General features: G+C 56.4%; 2 protein-coding genes across 2 annotated transcripts; one reads left to right on the top strand and one right to left on the bottom strand.

Moving 5' to 3' along the window:
• The first annotated feature begins 3,034 nt into the window (after positions 1-3,034).
• On the top strand, positions 3,035-6,777 carry PRSS50 (serine protease 50). The gene is made up of 4 exons (XM_040247273.1): positions 3,035-3,336; positions 4,303-4,586; positions 5,805-5,971; positions 6,448-6,777. The coding sequence occupies exons 1-4, from the start codon at positions 3,035-3,037 to the stop codon at positions 6,676-6,678; spliced, it is 984 nt and encodes a 327-aa protein (XP_040103207.1). The 3' UTR covers positions 6,679-6,777.
• A 1,207-nt stretch (positions 6,778-7,984) lies between these two features.
• Positions 7,985-13,284, bottom strand: TMIE (transmembrane inner ear). The gene is made up of 3 exons (XM_040246826.1): positions 13,173-13,284; positions 9,543-9,692; positions 7,985-9,246 (listed from the first exon to the last, which is right to left on the bottom strand). Exons 1-3 carry the CDS (start codon positions 13,222-13,224, stop codon positions 9,146-9,148), a joined length of 303 nt encoding a protein of 100 aa, XP_040102760.1. The 5' UTR covers positions 13,225-13,284; the 3' UTR covers positions 7,985-9,145.
• Between the last annotated feature and the right edge of the window lie 941 nt (positions 13,285-14,225).

Genomic DNA, 14,225 nt, shown 5'->3' with positions numbered 1-14,225 from the left:
GATAGCCTTCCTTGTACTTGTACTCATCCTGTTACCCTCTCTGGGCTGCAGTTGCCTCTTCTACCAATATGAAGCTGGGCTCTGTGATCCCCACTCTTTGCTTAGTAATCCCAGCACTCCAGCAGTCCCCAGGTCCCCATGGCCATGCCCTGGGTCTCTGACTACAGTTTCCCCTCAGTTCCTTACTATGAGGGTTGTCTTCTTTCCAGGAAACTCAAAATGACCAGACCTGCACTTGTGGATTCTATTCCAGAACTTGTGGGCCTCTCCTAAGCCCTCATATCACCCTAAGAGTCTACAGAGCTTGACCAGTTCCTCCTCCCTCCCTGGCAGGAATGAGTGATGATGGGGGGCAGGGAGGGGCAAGGCAGAGCGCCTGCTTAGGTGACTGTGGGGGGGGGGTGACTGCACCCTAAGCTCCTGAGCTGCCTTAGTGACATCTGTCACACTCTGAAGAGGAAGAACAGGCCCAAGCTAGCCAGACTGAGAGGGCAGAGCCCTACCACTTCTGTGGGAGGTAGCATGGGAGCCCATCAGGCCTGGTGGGCCTCAGGTTCACAGTGGCCACTATCCTTACCCTTGGGCTCCACAGCATAGTAGGTGTGGTTTGCTGGAGACTGGAGTACTGAATGGCCAGCCCTATTGTCTGTCCCAAGAGAGCAGGCCTTGGCAAAAGTTAAATTCTTCTAGTCTGATTTAACTTTCACCTTTTATTGGGCAAGAATTTCCCAACAGCTTTGAATCAAAACTCATAGGATTTCCGCAGACTACCTTTTAACTGTATTATCCATCTGTGTCACTGAGCCATCAAAATGTTCCCCAACTTCCAGAGTACCGAGAAGAGCCCATTGGTTACCATCACTCTTTTACTGTCTGTGGAAACCTCACCTGTGCCATCTTTCTAAGCGGATGGATCTGTAAGGGAAGGGCATTGGCTGAATGGAAGTTGAGGGTGGGGGTGGGGAACAATGCTTAAAACTATGCCCTCTTGAAAAATCGTTATTGAAAACATTTCAATCTGCTTAATTTCAGTACCCTGGGGCAAGGCCCCACTGTAGTTACCAGACTGGAGGGCAGATGGGACCACTTGGAAATCCCGGATGCCAGCCCCAGGGGTTGGGCCTTCATCTCATCTGGTAGGGATGGAAGTGGGCTGCCAGAGAAGGAGGTGCAGAAACTGGCCGAGGTGAGGTTAAGGGACTCCAGGAAACTGCTTGGCCAGACCGCCTGGGAGCGACGTGCTCCCAGGAGGGCAGAGGCGTGGCCAGAAGCCAGGCAGTCCTAAGCCACCTGCAAGCCAGAGGGTGACTGGGACACCAGAAGCACCACGGCAGGGGGCCACTGGGGGGCGCCCGCGAGGCCGCGGATGCCCGCGCCCACCGCACCACAGAGAGCCGTCACCGGCCGCCAATAGGGGGCGCCTTCGTGGGGGCGGATCCCGGGAGCGCCGTGGCGCGGTCGATGTTTCCAGCAGATGGAGTTTTGGTGTGAGCCGCCGGCCGGCAGGCGCGGCCCCCCGCGCCCTGGGACGTCCACCCTGGCCCTGGCGCTTGCCTCCGCCGGGCTCCTGCTGCTGCTGCCGCGGCCCCTGGGTGAGGCCCGCCCCGCCCCTCCCCCGACCCCCTCAGATCTGGCCTCCACTTCTGATTCTCTGCCTCCTTCCACAGGTTGCTTGAGCGCTGGCGACGCGCTGGGGGCACTGTCCACGGATGTCCCTGCCGACCCTGATGCCCCATGTGCCCCCAGTGCCACCTGTCCCTCGGGCAGACGTCGCTTCCCCCGGCAGGTCACTGGTGGTAGCCAGCCGCCCAGTATCTCGCAGTACGCTACTTCTAAAGCCTCCGACAGCGAGTTCCTTCCCCGTGAGTACTGTGGCCTCCGTGCGGGAGGAGGTGCCCAAGCAGCCTTGAGGAACTTAAGGGGCAGAGGAAGAGGGGGCAGGGAGAGTGAGAAGGGACCTTCCTTTCGCTAGCGCTGACTGAGCACCTATTGGTGGGACCACCCGCGCTGTTGAGGGAGGAGGCAAGGAAGGTCGGGGGAGCCTGGGGTGTGCTGTACATCCTGCCTTCCTGAATGGCCGGCGGGGACAGCGTCTCTCCATCGGGCCCAGGCCCTGATCCAAGCTCCCAGCCAAGGCCTCTGGGGGTCTCCAGCACCGCTTTCAGGGAGCCTTCCCTTGTGTGTTTGAGGGCATATCCATAAGTGTTCTCTCTAGCAGTGCCTTCCAAGCTGGCTGAAGTAAGACCCACATAAGGAATACTTCTCATCCTGGAACTCATTGCTCAGAATGGCAGTGTCGTAGGAAGCCTCATACTGAGGACCCCGCAGCACTCTGTGGTGCATGCTGCCGTTCCCTCTCTTGTGTTAGCCTTTACAGCTGCTGGTGATGGCCTACTTACATTGATCTCACAATCTGCTAGTCCATTTGGAACACCTAGGGGTGGGTCTGCTGTGGTGTTGGATACGTGCCTCTTCAGTTGAAAGAATTTTTCCGTAAAAGCTTTTCCAAAGTGGCTGCACCCGTTGACCTTCCCTCGAGCAGTGAGTGAGCAGTCTGGGGCTGTGATCCTCACCAACTCGTAGCACCAGGGACATTTAGTTTTGCCTGGCAGGTGACGGTGAGCAGAACGTCACTGTGATTTAAGTCCATGCTCCCCTGAGGACTAATGGGGCTGAAGAGCTGCGTTCATTGCTGTTGGGGTTTCATCCTCAGATGTGTGTACATTCATGCACAGTGCTCATTCTTCTCTTAGGTCATCTGCCTTTCTCTCACTGAATCACAGGAGGAGGGTCCTAGAGAAGGAGGGAAGGGTCTTTTTGGTTGAAGTAGGGGAACCAGATGGAAACACAGATGAATTTGTGAAGGGCCTAGCCTAGCCAGAGCTGAGGCCTGGTTGACCAGGACAAAGGAGCCAGTGATGCCCAGACTGGTCAGCCCTGGGACCTGACGTGAGGGATGCCTGGAGGGTGCTGAGGCCCTTCTAAGCCTGGAGACCCCAATCCTCATGTGAACAGCACCATTATTTGATGACCAATGAAGAAGGAGAATCGTTGGGTGGGTGCAGGCCAGCTAGAGTGGTGGGAGCTCAGGCTGAGGAGAGGGAGAGGGAGAGCTGTGAGATGCAGCTGGAAAGGTCCACTCCTTATCAAGCTCCTTGCACTTCCCTCCTCAGCCTGCGGCTTTTCCTATGAACGGGACCCCACCCTCAGGGATCCGGAGTCCATGGCTCGGCGGTGGCCGTGGATGGTCAGTGTGCGGGCCAATGGCACACACATCTGTGCAGGAACCCTCATTGCCTCCGAGTGGGTGCTGACTGCAGCCCACTGCATGACCGAGTGAGTTGGGGCTTAGACAGACGGGTGGAAGTCATGTGGAGCCACCGGGGCCTCAGTCATTCTGCCAGCTGGCCCATCAGTGGCAGAACCCCATAATCCCAGCCTCACTCCAGCTCCTAGCAGGGTGGAGCTGGGTTCTGTACATTCCTTCCTAGGAACTGGAGGCTTGCTCCCCTCATCTGATCCCCTAGTCCTGTGTAGTCCTGTGCAGATAGGAAATGAAGACTTGCAAACCTCTGTCTAGGCCTCCTTCCTCCTGTGCACAGAAAGAAGATTCTCATTCTTCTGTTCCATACCCTTTGTTTCACTTATTCCTTTCTCATTCAACCAGTAGCCTTGACAGTCTTTGAAGCACCCTGGCCTGGGCACTGGTAGCAGAAGAGGGCAGCAGCACCTCTCTCATGTTGCTGGGGAAGACAGACAAGAATATAGATGCTCACAGTCTGGTCAGTGTGGGCACAAGAGAGCAGGTGTGCCCATGTTCTGGAGCCAGGGGGCGACCCGAGGGTCACATCTGGCCGTGAGGCCTGGCCAGAGGAGAAGTGATTTCCACGCCTAAGGGACACACTGAGAAAGAAAGCTAGAGGGAGGGTTGGATGATTGCACAAGATCTCTGTCACTTCTGGGACTGAGCTTGGGTTACTGGATAGAGTCTAGAGTTTGCAACCAGAGAAAACTGGCTCCACATCCCAGCTCCAGTACTTGCTAGCTGTGTAGCCTTGAGTTGGTTGCTTGAGTCATAGTTTCCCTCTCCATAAACTGAAGGGTTGTTGTCAGGACTGACCACACAGTGTCTGTGTGCAGGGCCCCATTCATATCTGCCCTGAGGAGTGGGCTTGGGGACTCGAAGCAGGTGGGTGGCTTGCCTGGATTTGCTCAGAGTACAACAGTGTGGTGGAGTTTAGGGGGTGCAGGCTGGTGTGGGGTTCCTGGGACTAATGGAGGACTCCCCTTGCCCTTCCCGAGGAGTGACGTTACCTATTCAGTACGGGCAGGGAGTCCGTGGATTGACCAGATAACGAAGACTACCATCGACACCCTGGCAAAAGAGGTCATCGTGCACAGACGTTATCGAGCCAGTCGGTACTGGTCCTGGGTTGGCCGGGCCAACGACATTGCCCTCCTCAACCTGGAGCGGCCACTCCAGTACAGCAAGTATGTCTGGCCCATCTGCCTGCCTGGCTTGGACTATTCGGTGAAGGACTACTCGCTCTGCACTGTGACAGGCTGGGGACTCCCCAGGGTTGGTGGTGAGTCGGAACCGTTCTACCCCCAGCAGGGTGGATGGTGCAGGATAGAACCTGGGTGCAGGCCAGGGTTGACCATGGACAGGTATTTCTGCGACACCTTCCCCAGGGAGCCCACCACCCCACTCCTGTCAGACTCTTATCTCTTTTTCCCTTTGAGGGCTTCAGCAGTGAATGTATCTAGGGGACCCAGATTGCCCTTGAAACCCTCAGGCCCAAGTCAGGGTATGTAAACAGGCTGTCCTTGAAGGCATAGTGGGCACAGAGTGATATCTTGCTGTCTACACACAATCCCAGGGTATCCATGTTTTGAAGCAGAACAGGCAAGGTGAAAGGACAAGGGGTCTATGTCTGTAAGAGGCTCCCCAGAAGACCCATGTGTCTGGCTAAGGACAGTCTGCATCCGGAAGCTGGGAGTCACTGAGGGTTCCCTCATGTCTCCCCCAACCCCAGCAGTGGCCCTCAATCCCTTATCATCCCAGTTTAGGAGCCCAACGAGCAGGAGTGTTGTCCCAGGGTCATCCAAGGGCCCATTTCCTTAGGAGCCCAGGAATGTCCATCCTCTTCAGGGAACCCCTGTCCCTTTCCCACAAGAGAAGTGTTCTTCCCTGTGGTCTCACAGAGCCAGCATGCCTGAAGGCACCCAGGATCTCCAACCCAGGTGGGGTGGCTTTTTGTCATCCCTGCCATGGCCTGTCTGGTGAATAGTTGGAAATAGTTGGAAGTCACCTGTCCCCCAGAAGCTCAGACAGGGACAGACACACACTTGTGAGAGTCAGGAGGGGAGTGAGGAGTGTCTGGAACCACAGAGGCAAGTCTAGGGAAGCTCAGGGGAGGAAGAGGCTTTTGGGGAAAGCTTGAAGAAAAGGCAGGATTTGGACCTCAGATAGACTTGGTAGGCTTTGTGGATAGACGGAATGCAAAAGCCAAGATGCCAAGATCAGAATGGACTTGATGAATTGGACTCTGCCAGACGTGAGATCAGGTCCAGCAAAGCCAGATCTTGGGTAAACTGCTTCCGGGTCTCTATATTGAGGGGCCTTTGGGAAGCAGCAGCTGGAGTGGTAGGTGGGCTAATCCTGGAGAGATCTCCAGGGCTGCTGTGTGGCAAGGAGATGAGGCTAGAGGAGTGGCAAGGAACAAACGGAGGATGGGCATGAGGCCAGTGGCTGTGGGCAGGAGCTAAACAGTCAAGCCTGAACGGGGGCCCCTGTCCCACAGGTGAATGGCCCCAATTTCGAACCATCCAGGAGAAGGAAGTCACCATCCTGAACAGCACAGAGTGTGACAGCCTCTACCACAGGTTCTCCAAAATCCCCTCTCTGATTCAGATCATTAACTCCCAGATGATTTGTGCAAAGGACGTCGACAGGGAAAAATTCTGCTACGTGAGCATCTCTTGCCCTTGCTCAGTCACCTCCAAGGGCACCTGGCCAGAATTGGGGTGAGGGGCACAGGAGAGGCCGGACGTGTGGGGAGGAGAGCGGGGCCAGGGATGAGCAGGGGTAAGTGAAGAGGAAGATGAAGGAGGGGAAATTTGACAGGGAATGGAGAGGCGGGGGACTGAGATGAGAGTGGGGGAGAGAGATGGGGGTGGGGGTGGAGGTTGGAGATAAGGGAGGAGGGTGGGAAGGGCGGGAAGATGGAAGGTGGATGTTAACAAGATGGGGGATGGAGAGAGATGGGGGGTGGAGCCTTTTAAGGAAGGTCTCCTGGGTCAGGACTTCAAAGGTACCTCTCAGCTATGAGACACTTGGAGACTGCACAGAAGGTTTGGTGAGGGCACCCTGCTTGTTCCTGAGCTGGATCAAGTCTCCCTTGGACCACATGTGGCCTCTCTTTTGTTTCCCTCCCCTCCCCACAGGAGATAAGTGGTGAGCCCTTGGCCTGTCCTGTGCAGAACATATGGCATCTGGTGGGAGTGGTGAGCTGGGGCCCAGGCTGCAAGAAGAGCGAGGCTCCGCCTATCTACGTCCACATCTCCTCCTACCAACAGTGGATCTGGGAACGCATCAGCGGGCAGACTCTGCCAGCCCCTTCCCGGGCCCTGCTCCTGGCACTCCTGATGCTCCTCAGCTTTCTTGCTGCCCTCTGACACTCGTGCTGTCCCTGGGCACGCCCTCTCTTGCCCAGGCCCCTCCTCACCCTCTTGTCTAGAATGCTGCAGGTGCAGTTCTCAGCCCTCACAGGCACGGCAGAGACTAGATATTCAATTAAATGGTTCTCTTCCCCATGCCTCCTCCTTCCTGGGCCTGCTGCGGTGGGAGATGAGAGAACAGGGAAGGGGTGGGATGGGTGGCTCCCGGCAGTCGACACTGCAAAGTGCAGAGCCCCAGCTCCATCCACGAGCTCGGGGTGGCTCCTGAAGAAGGTGGAGGGAATGTGTGGGGGTGATACTGGGGTCAGAGGATTCAGGGCCTAGAATGCACTGCCCAGGCTGACGCTGGGACTGCCAGCACCCAGTGTAAGGCTGGGCCTTAGGGTGCAGCTCTGGGCCGCGGAGCTGAGTGTGTTCTCCTTGGCTTTGGCTCATCTTCTCGCCTGTGGCTGGAACATACTCTGTCATTGCCCTGAAGCACTGTAGTAAACTTTGACCTTCCAACCCTGTCCCCTGCCTGGACTTGGGGCAGATGCCCACTGGGATCAGACATTATCCCCACGATCAGCAGATATGCTTGTCCTTAAATGGCTAGTGGAGACGCAAGTCAGAGGTCAGGGAGGCAGCTGGTGGGGGAGATGTGGCCCGGGCCTGGACTTACCCCAGGCATTACCAGCTGCTTCTCTGACTTCTAGTGGCCCCCGCTCCCCTGGGCCTCTGCTGCCCAGCCAACAGAAGGGTTCTGGCTTGTATCGGTAGAACGGTCTTTGCCAAATCCGTATGTATGAGAAGCCCACAGGCTGGACCCCTGGGCAGAGCCAGGATTTCCACTTGGTGGTGCAGTGAGTACTCAGCTTCCGCAGCAGGGCCTTCTGTAATCTCTGCCCCACCACCCCACCCCCACCCCGCCCCCGCCATGGCTCTAAGACCTTGTGCTCCTTCCTCCATGTCAGCCTGCTTCTCTCGCCTCGTGTAGTAATGATTTGTGTCCAGGCTGGAATCCAGGCTTGACTCCTCTTTGTCTCAAGCACCCATCTATTGACACCAGGAAGTGGAGCAGAGCAAGCAGCTTCCTTCTTGGTCCTGATGCCCTGCCTCAGGGCTGAGCCCCACTGGCCACAGCTGACCCTCTGCCCCTCGGCCCACCACCTCTTCCTTCAGCTCATCTGAATTCAGAACGGAAGAAAAGTCAGGAAACGGAACGACAGCCTGGCCTTCACCGCCCTATCACTGATCACTGCACCGCCCTCCACTAAATGCTTCAGGGACACGGTACCTGAGCGGTCATCTCAGGTCGTTCAAGTATGAGAAGGCACTCAGCTTTATTTACAAATCTCTGCAGGCTGCAGAGGCAGCGTGAGCTTTGCCAGCAGCTGCCCCCGGCTCGGAAACCTCCAGTATCTCCTAAGTCTCCAGGCCCAGGTCTGAGTTCTTCAGGTGATGTTGGCTGCCATCTAGATACCCCTCTCTGCATGTCCCCTCCCCAGGGATCCGGTCCCTAGGTCAAGTTTGAGCCTTCACTTCTGGTCACCAGTGCTGTTTCAAGAATCGTGGTTGAGAGCAGAAGAGGAAGCTGTGCTGTTATATTCAGCAGGTGGAAGGTTGGCTGCTACCTCCACCCTAACTGGCCCCTGTGGTGGTCTCCTGGGGCCCTGCCACCACAGCTAAGCCTAGAAAGGGCCCCAGAACAGCCTCAAGTCCCTGTTGGCTTCTCAAATATTCCCTGGATTCCCAAGTTGGGTCCCAGGTGCCAGCTGTCTTCTCTTTTCTCTCTGGTCCACTGGCCTCAGCCTTTTGTACCCCTGGAGCCCCCAGTCCTGAGCCCTTGGGCCTCATGCTAGGCCCTCCAGCAGCCTCAGCTACATCACAGTAAGTAAGACAAGTGCGTCCACTGCCTGGAGCTTGGTATCTGCTGGGCTGGGGGTTCTGCCTCTGATCCTTCTCTGCTCACTGCTCTGGGCCAGAACCCATGCCAGGCTTGGGACAGCCCCTCACCAGCAGGGCTACTATCCAGCCAAGTCCGAGAGCCTCCTGCTGCCCCTGCTTCCTCCAGTGACCCTCTCCCTCCTTGTGGACAGCCTGGTGTGGCCTCACATTGGCCCATCCAGGCCGGCCATCCCCTTCCAGAAGAAAACCCACACCCCGTCACCCCTTAGCCACAGCTGTTCCTGGCAGAAGAGGAGACAGAGGCATGTCTGGGTGGGTAGAGGCCACTTTGGATCTACAGAGGGACAGGGTGGGAGTTGGCGTCCAGGCCAGGAGGTGGCACATCTGGTACAGGTTTGTCCTCCTATAGGCTCTAGGACAGGCTCCTGGGCCCCTGGAACTCCCTCTCGACAGGGACAGGGCTCTCTGCAACCTCTGGGGTCCATGTGTGAGTTTGGAGTCTAAGATGTCTGGACTCTGGCAGGACCATGAGCCCCAGGGCTGGCCAGCCCCAGCCGCCACCTCCAGAAAGCTCTCCTCATTTCTCTCCTTTCTTCTTCTTGGCCTCATTCTTCTCATCCTCCTCTACCTTGATGGCCACTGTATCCACACTGTCCTTCTTCTTCTTCTTCTTATCCCCTAGAAGGATAAGGGTTCAACAGGAGTGAAACAGCATCCTGTGACCCACACCAGAGCCTCCCAGTCCAACCCTTCATTCCCTTTTCCTTCCAAACCACTCCTACCTGCAAAATAGCTTCTTGTTTTCCCTGCCTCACTCTGACCCATTCCTTTGCTCTGGTCTCCAGAAACAGGGATGAGTCCCCTCCCTGAACCAGGTGGAGGGGAGGAACAGGGCATTCTGGGTGGAAGGATCGAGGAAATGGCCAGCTTGGCAGGGTAGGGGGTTGGCGAGACTGGGGGCCAGGCCTGCTCACCTCCAGGGATTTCTGTGAGCTCGTTGAGGGGCGGCACAGTCTCCAGTTTGTCTGTGTACATCTTGGCTGCCTTTCGCTGCAGATACCGGGCTTCAATCTCCTTCCGGGTCCGTGGGACGCGACAGTTGAAGACACAGCAAAGAGTGATAACTACAGGGAGGAGAGAGCAGGCTTGGCAAGGGCCAGAGCCCAGACTCCCCGGAATGGCACCTGAGTTCCAGGCCTGTCTCCATCTGTCTATGTGTGTCTCACCCAAGAGTCTCTTTCAGGAGCTTCCACACTTTGACAAAACCTCTGTGGGCTCTGAGATTTTCAAAATATCTTTGCAGGGCTGGCTTTAGGTAGTAGGCCTATTCTCAGAAAGGCCTTGTGCTTGGCATAATACTCTGCTGTCACTTTCTTGAAATTCTTAATAATCTTTGGACAGGGATCTCATATTTTCATTTTCACTGGTCCCATAAATTATGTCAGTGGTCCTGGCTTGGTGGGGGGTGTCTCTCTGACTAGATTGAGAGGTCCTGGAGGGTAGGACGTGGGCTACACCATGACTCAAGCTACAGCCTCCTGGAGGGTAGCCTCCTGGTTCATCCTAGGTTTTCCTTCCCAGACTCTTGAGAGGACCTCAGACACCAGAGGACAGGCTGCATCCTCCTCAACCTCCTCGAGGACAAGCTGAGGCTCCTCCTGGCTGTGAGAGCCTCCAGGAGGACACAGACCTTGCCCTGGGGCGTTCACCTCAGACAGAGTTATTCCAGGAGTGGTTTTCTGGCTCAGGGTGGCTGTGCCCACGCAAGCTGGGCCAAGGCATGGAGCTGGCCTGTCCAGGGACGGGCAGGGCAGGGCTGCCAGGACCCGGCTGGACTGAGTTTATTTTTCTAAGGCCCCTAGTCTGACCACCTTGGCCCCAGCCTCAGGGGGAGGGGACAGAGCTGCTTCCTATTATAAATCAGATGACCAGACATAACTTCCTGACAGACTCCTAGAGGCAGGAGGGCCAAGCAGGACAACCCAGGCCTCTTTTTGGGGAAGATAGATCAGACCTATGTGGCCTGGGCAGGAGCACACTTTGGGGTCATCTTGTGCAACCTCATCAGCCAATATTGTGGCCCCAGTGAGTCTTCCCCAGACTCACAGAATGAAAGAAAAAATGAATGAGATGGTTTCAAAGCTTTTGTGACTCAGGACAGGACTCCTGGATGAATGGACAGGGTGTCAATAGCATCCAGGAACACGTGGTGGGGGACGGTCGTATGAAGGCCCTAATAGTAGGTCTGACTGTGCACGGCTACCCAGGGATGGGCCTGGGAAGACCTTTCTTACCCAAAGAGCTGGGCTCTGGTTGCCTCCAGACTCTTGTATGCCAGAGGTCCAGGGTCGGTCCCCCACCCCCACCCTACTGGCTCTAACCACCTCTTCCATTTACCCCATCAGGTACCTTCTCAGGACCATGCCTAGGCTCTCAACAAAGGCTGGTCCCAGTCCCTGGGAGGCCTGGACTTTAAAGGGGGCTCAGTCACAGCTATTGGCAATAAGAGCAGGATGGAGGCACTGCCCCTCACTCTGGACCGCCCATCCAGCCTGGCCTGCTTGCTTCTCTTCAAAGGAGAGAAACAAAGTTTCTTGGATGGAGTTCCAAGCCCAGGAAGAGGCTGGGGATAGGAGTCCCCAGGCTGGCAGGGAACCAAAGAGGCACCCCATCCAACTCCATCCTCTCCACAAGGTTCTGGGGATGATGCTCCACCAACAGCTGTACCACCGAGGCCCAAGCAGACAGAGAAGTGGGAAAAATGTTTCCTCCCCAGGACCCAGGGTCCCCAACTCCCTAGAGCCCTGCATAGAAGGTAACAAGTGCTGACTTGTTGCTCAGAGGCCTTTGGGACTATCCCTTACCTTTTTCAGGAAATAGGGTTAGGAATAGAAGTCTGTGTAGTTGAGGTCCAAGTGCCTCTTTGGGCCTGACGCTGCAGCTTTCCTATGTGGCCCTAGGCACTTCCACCATCTTGGGCTAAGCAGAGCCCGGGAGAAACCATTGTGTGTCTTGAGGCCCCATGGTGTCCTCAACCCTGCTCCTCGGGGTGCCCCTGAGCTGCTCTTTGGACCTGTGCCCTAGACTGCTCCTGTGGCCCCTGCAGGCAGATACCTCCCCTAAACCTGCTTCTTGGTACTGTTGCTCCACCTTCTGAACACCTGGCTGGGGCTGCAGCCACACCTGTCTGTCCGTGGGGCCTCCACTCAGAAGCCTGACTGATAACAGCCTTGGCTAGGAACAGAAGGCGGCCTCTTGCTCACCTCCTCCTCCCACTCTGTGAAAGTCGCTCAGGTGTGTCTGACTCTTTTCGACCCCATGGACTGTAGCCTGTGAGGCTCCTCTGTCCATGGAATTCTACAGGCCAGCATACTGGAGTGGGTAGCCATTCCCTTCTCTAGGGGATCTTCCCAACCCAGGGATCGAACCCAGCTCTCCTGCATTGCAGGTGGATTCTTTACCATCTGAGCCACCAGGGAAGCTCTCCCACTCTAGCTGTGAAGAGAGTGGGGGTGGGGGGTGGGGTGGAAGGGCACTTCTGGTGCTAGGAGAAGCACATGCAAAATTGATGTCCTTGTCTCCCTTGGAGCCCCTACATCTGGGTGGGCCCTTGTGGTCAGCCCTGAGCCCTGGGGGACCTCAGCCCAGGATAGCTCCTGCTAGAACTTAAATGCCCTTGTAGCCTCTGAGCCAGGGTGCACTCAGTAAACGTCTTAGAAGGGTTATCTGAGACCTGGGTGGAGGCCGTTTTCTCCCATGTCCGCCCCCACTGTACCTCTCTCCAGAATGCCTTGCTAGCTGCCTGACACAAACCGTCATCCATCCTACCCATCTACAGCTTAGAGGACTCCTCCATGAAGCCTTTACTGGGGGAGTGTGTTCTTTCCCTTTACTGCCTGCGCCCCTCTTCTCCCTTTGGCCCGTGGGAACCTCTTTGTACCCTGGTGGCCTCTCCCATCCATTCAGCATTTCTCAGCCCCCCTTTTCTCAACTCTAGACACCAACTCTGGAAGGACAGCTGAGAGGAGCATCCCAAACTGGCTTCTGTTGCAACTCCCAGATCCAAGAGAGGAAGGGGGTGGGTCTCCTGTTTTTAACTGAGGTGGGTGTGAATCATTCCAAGGAAATGGTATTTGACAATGCTAGGTTTGCAGCCTGGGAGCCACATCTGCTGGGCATCTGGGGAGCTCTGGTGCTGAGCTGCAGCCAAGGGTGGCCTTGCTGGGGCCCCTGGGTGTGGGTGTTTTAAGCTGGCCAAGCTGCAGCAAAAGCATGAGGAGGCCAGCGATAGGGAAAAATGACACGTCTTCATCCTGGTTCAGTGGAGTCCCCTGTAATTACCGTAATTGCCATGTGGCTGCATCCCCCGTCGGGCAGAATACTTCAGGTCACCACCAGCCTGTCAGCCCTCTACAGGGACTTTGTGTGGATTAGGAGGTGCCAGAAACCACAGAGGGCCTCCTGTGGGCGCCAGGCCTGCTTGCAGTGCCCGGAATTGCTGCTCTGAGCCCCTGGGGGGTGGTGCTGGGGGGGTAATGGGGTGCTGTGCTCCCACTGTGGTGTGGCAGTGGCAGGGGGTAGTAGACGGGGCAGCTGCTACTTACTGATGGACAACACGAAAAGCGAGAAGATGCCCACCACGTGCCACAGACGCATGTCCCAGAACACCACAGTCTCTTTGGTCAGCGGGGGCGGCTTGGGCTTGGGCGGGGCTGTGCTGGGCTGTGGGTTGGGAGAGAGCAGAGTGAGCCAGGCAGAAGCCAGGGACTGGGACTGGGCTGAAAGAGGCCCAGGTCTCAGCGAGGACTCACTAAGTCCGAGCATTTCAGAATCTCCCAGGATGAGGGTCTTAGACATTCATAACCATACCTTAGACCTTGGGACGTTCCAGCCTTTGAGCCAGAGAAGAGGGCAGAACCCAGAACCATGGAGCTGGGAACTTGGGAGTGTGAGGGTGGTTAGTGCTTGGGGAAACCAAACCCAAGGGGCACATGTGGATGGTTTGTTTCAGTCAGGTTCAAGGCCCTTTCCTCCTCCTCCAGGCTTGGGCCCCACACAGGCAGATGGGGTCTCAGGACCAAGGCCAGAGACAAGGCGAGTCCTGTACTACCCCATGGTATTTTTTTCTCATGTCCCCCCGGTGTGGGATAGGGTGTGGAACTGCAGTCAAGGCTTCATGACCCTCTTACTTGACCAGGATCCCCACCAGGTGGCTTCAGCAGTTGCCTGTCCTACCTGAGTCACCTCCTCTGACCAGAAAGCAAGGCCAGAATCCTCACCAAAAAAGGGCCTAGCTAATTTGTCTGAAATGCAGTAGCGACACCTGGAGGCCAAAAGTTGTAAGCACGGCTGGAGCGATCATGAGCACTGCGTGCCGCCTCCCACCTTCCCAATGCCACACCTCCCTGTCCTGGGGCTCTGAGGAAGGAGATAGAGTCATATCCCTCTCAGCCCCCCAGGTCAGGGACACGGCCCTGCTCTGGAGGGTAGCAGCGAGACCTGTCCCTGACCTGGGGGGCTGAGAGGGATATGACCCTATCTCTGTCACCGAGCTTGGCTGAGGGGTATGGAGGGGTACTTGGAGGGAGAGGGGACCCCTCTGGAGCATCAGTGCAATACCTTGCCCCTCGATTAACCAAATAAAGACAGATGAGAGC

This window comes from Oryx dammah, unplaced genomic scaffold (assembly GCF_014754425.2).
Source record: "Oryx dammah isolate SB20612 unplaced genomic scaffold, SCBI_Odam_1.1 HiC_scaffold_9, whole genome shotgun sequence".
NCBI lineage: Eukaryota > Metazoa > Chordata > Mammalia > Artiodactyla > Bovidae > Oryx > Oryx dammah.
The sequence above is the reverse complement of the archived record's forward strand: the minus strand, read 5'-3'. Positions and strand labels throughout refer to the sequence as shown.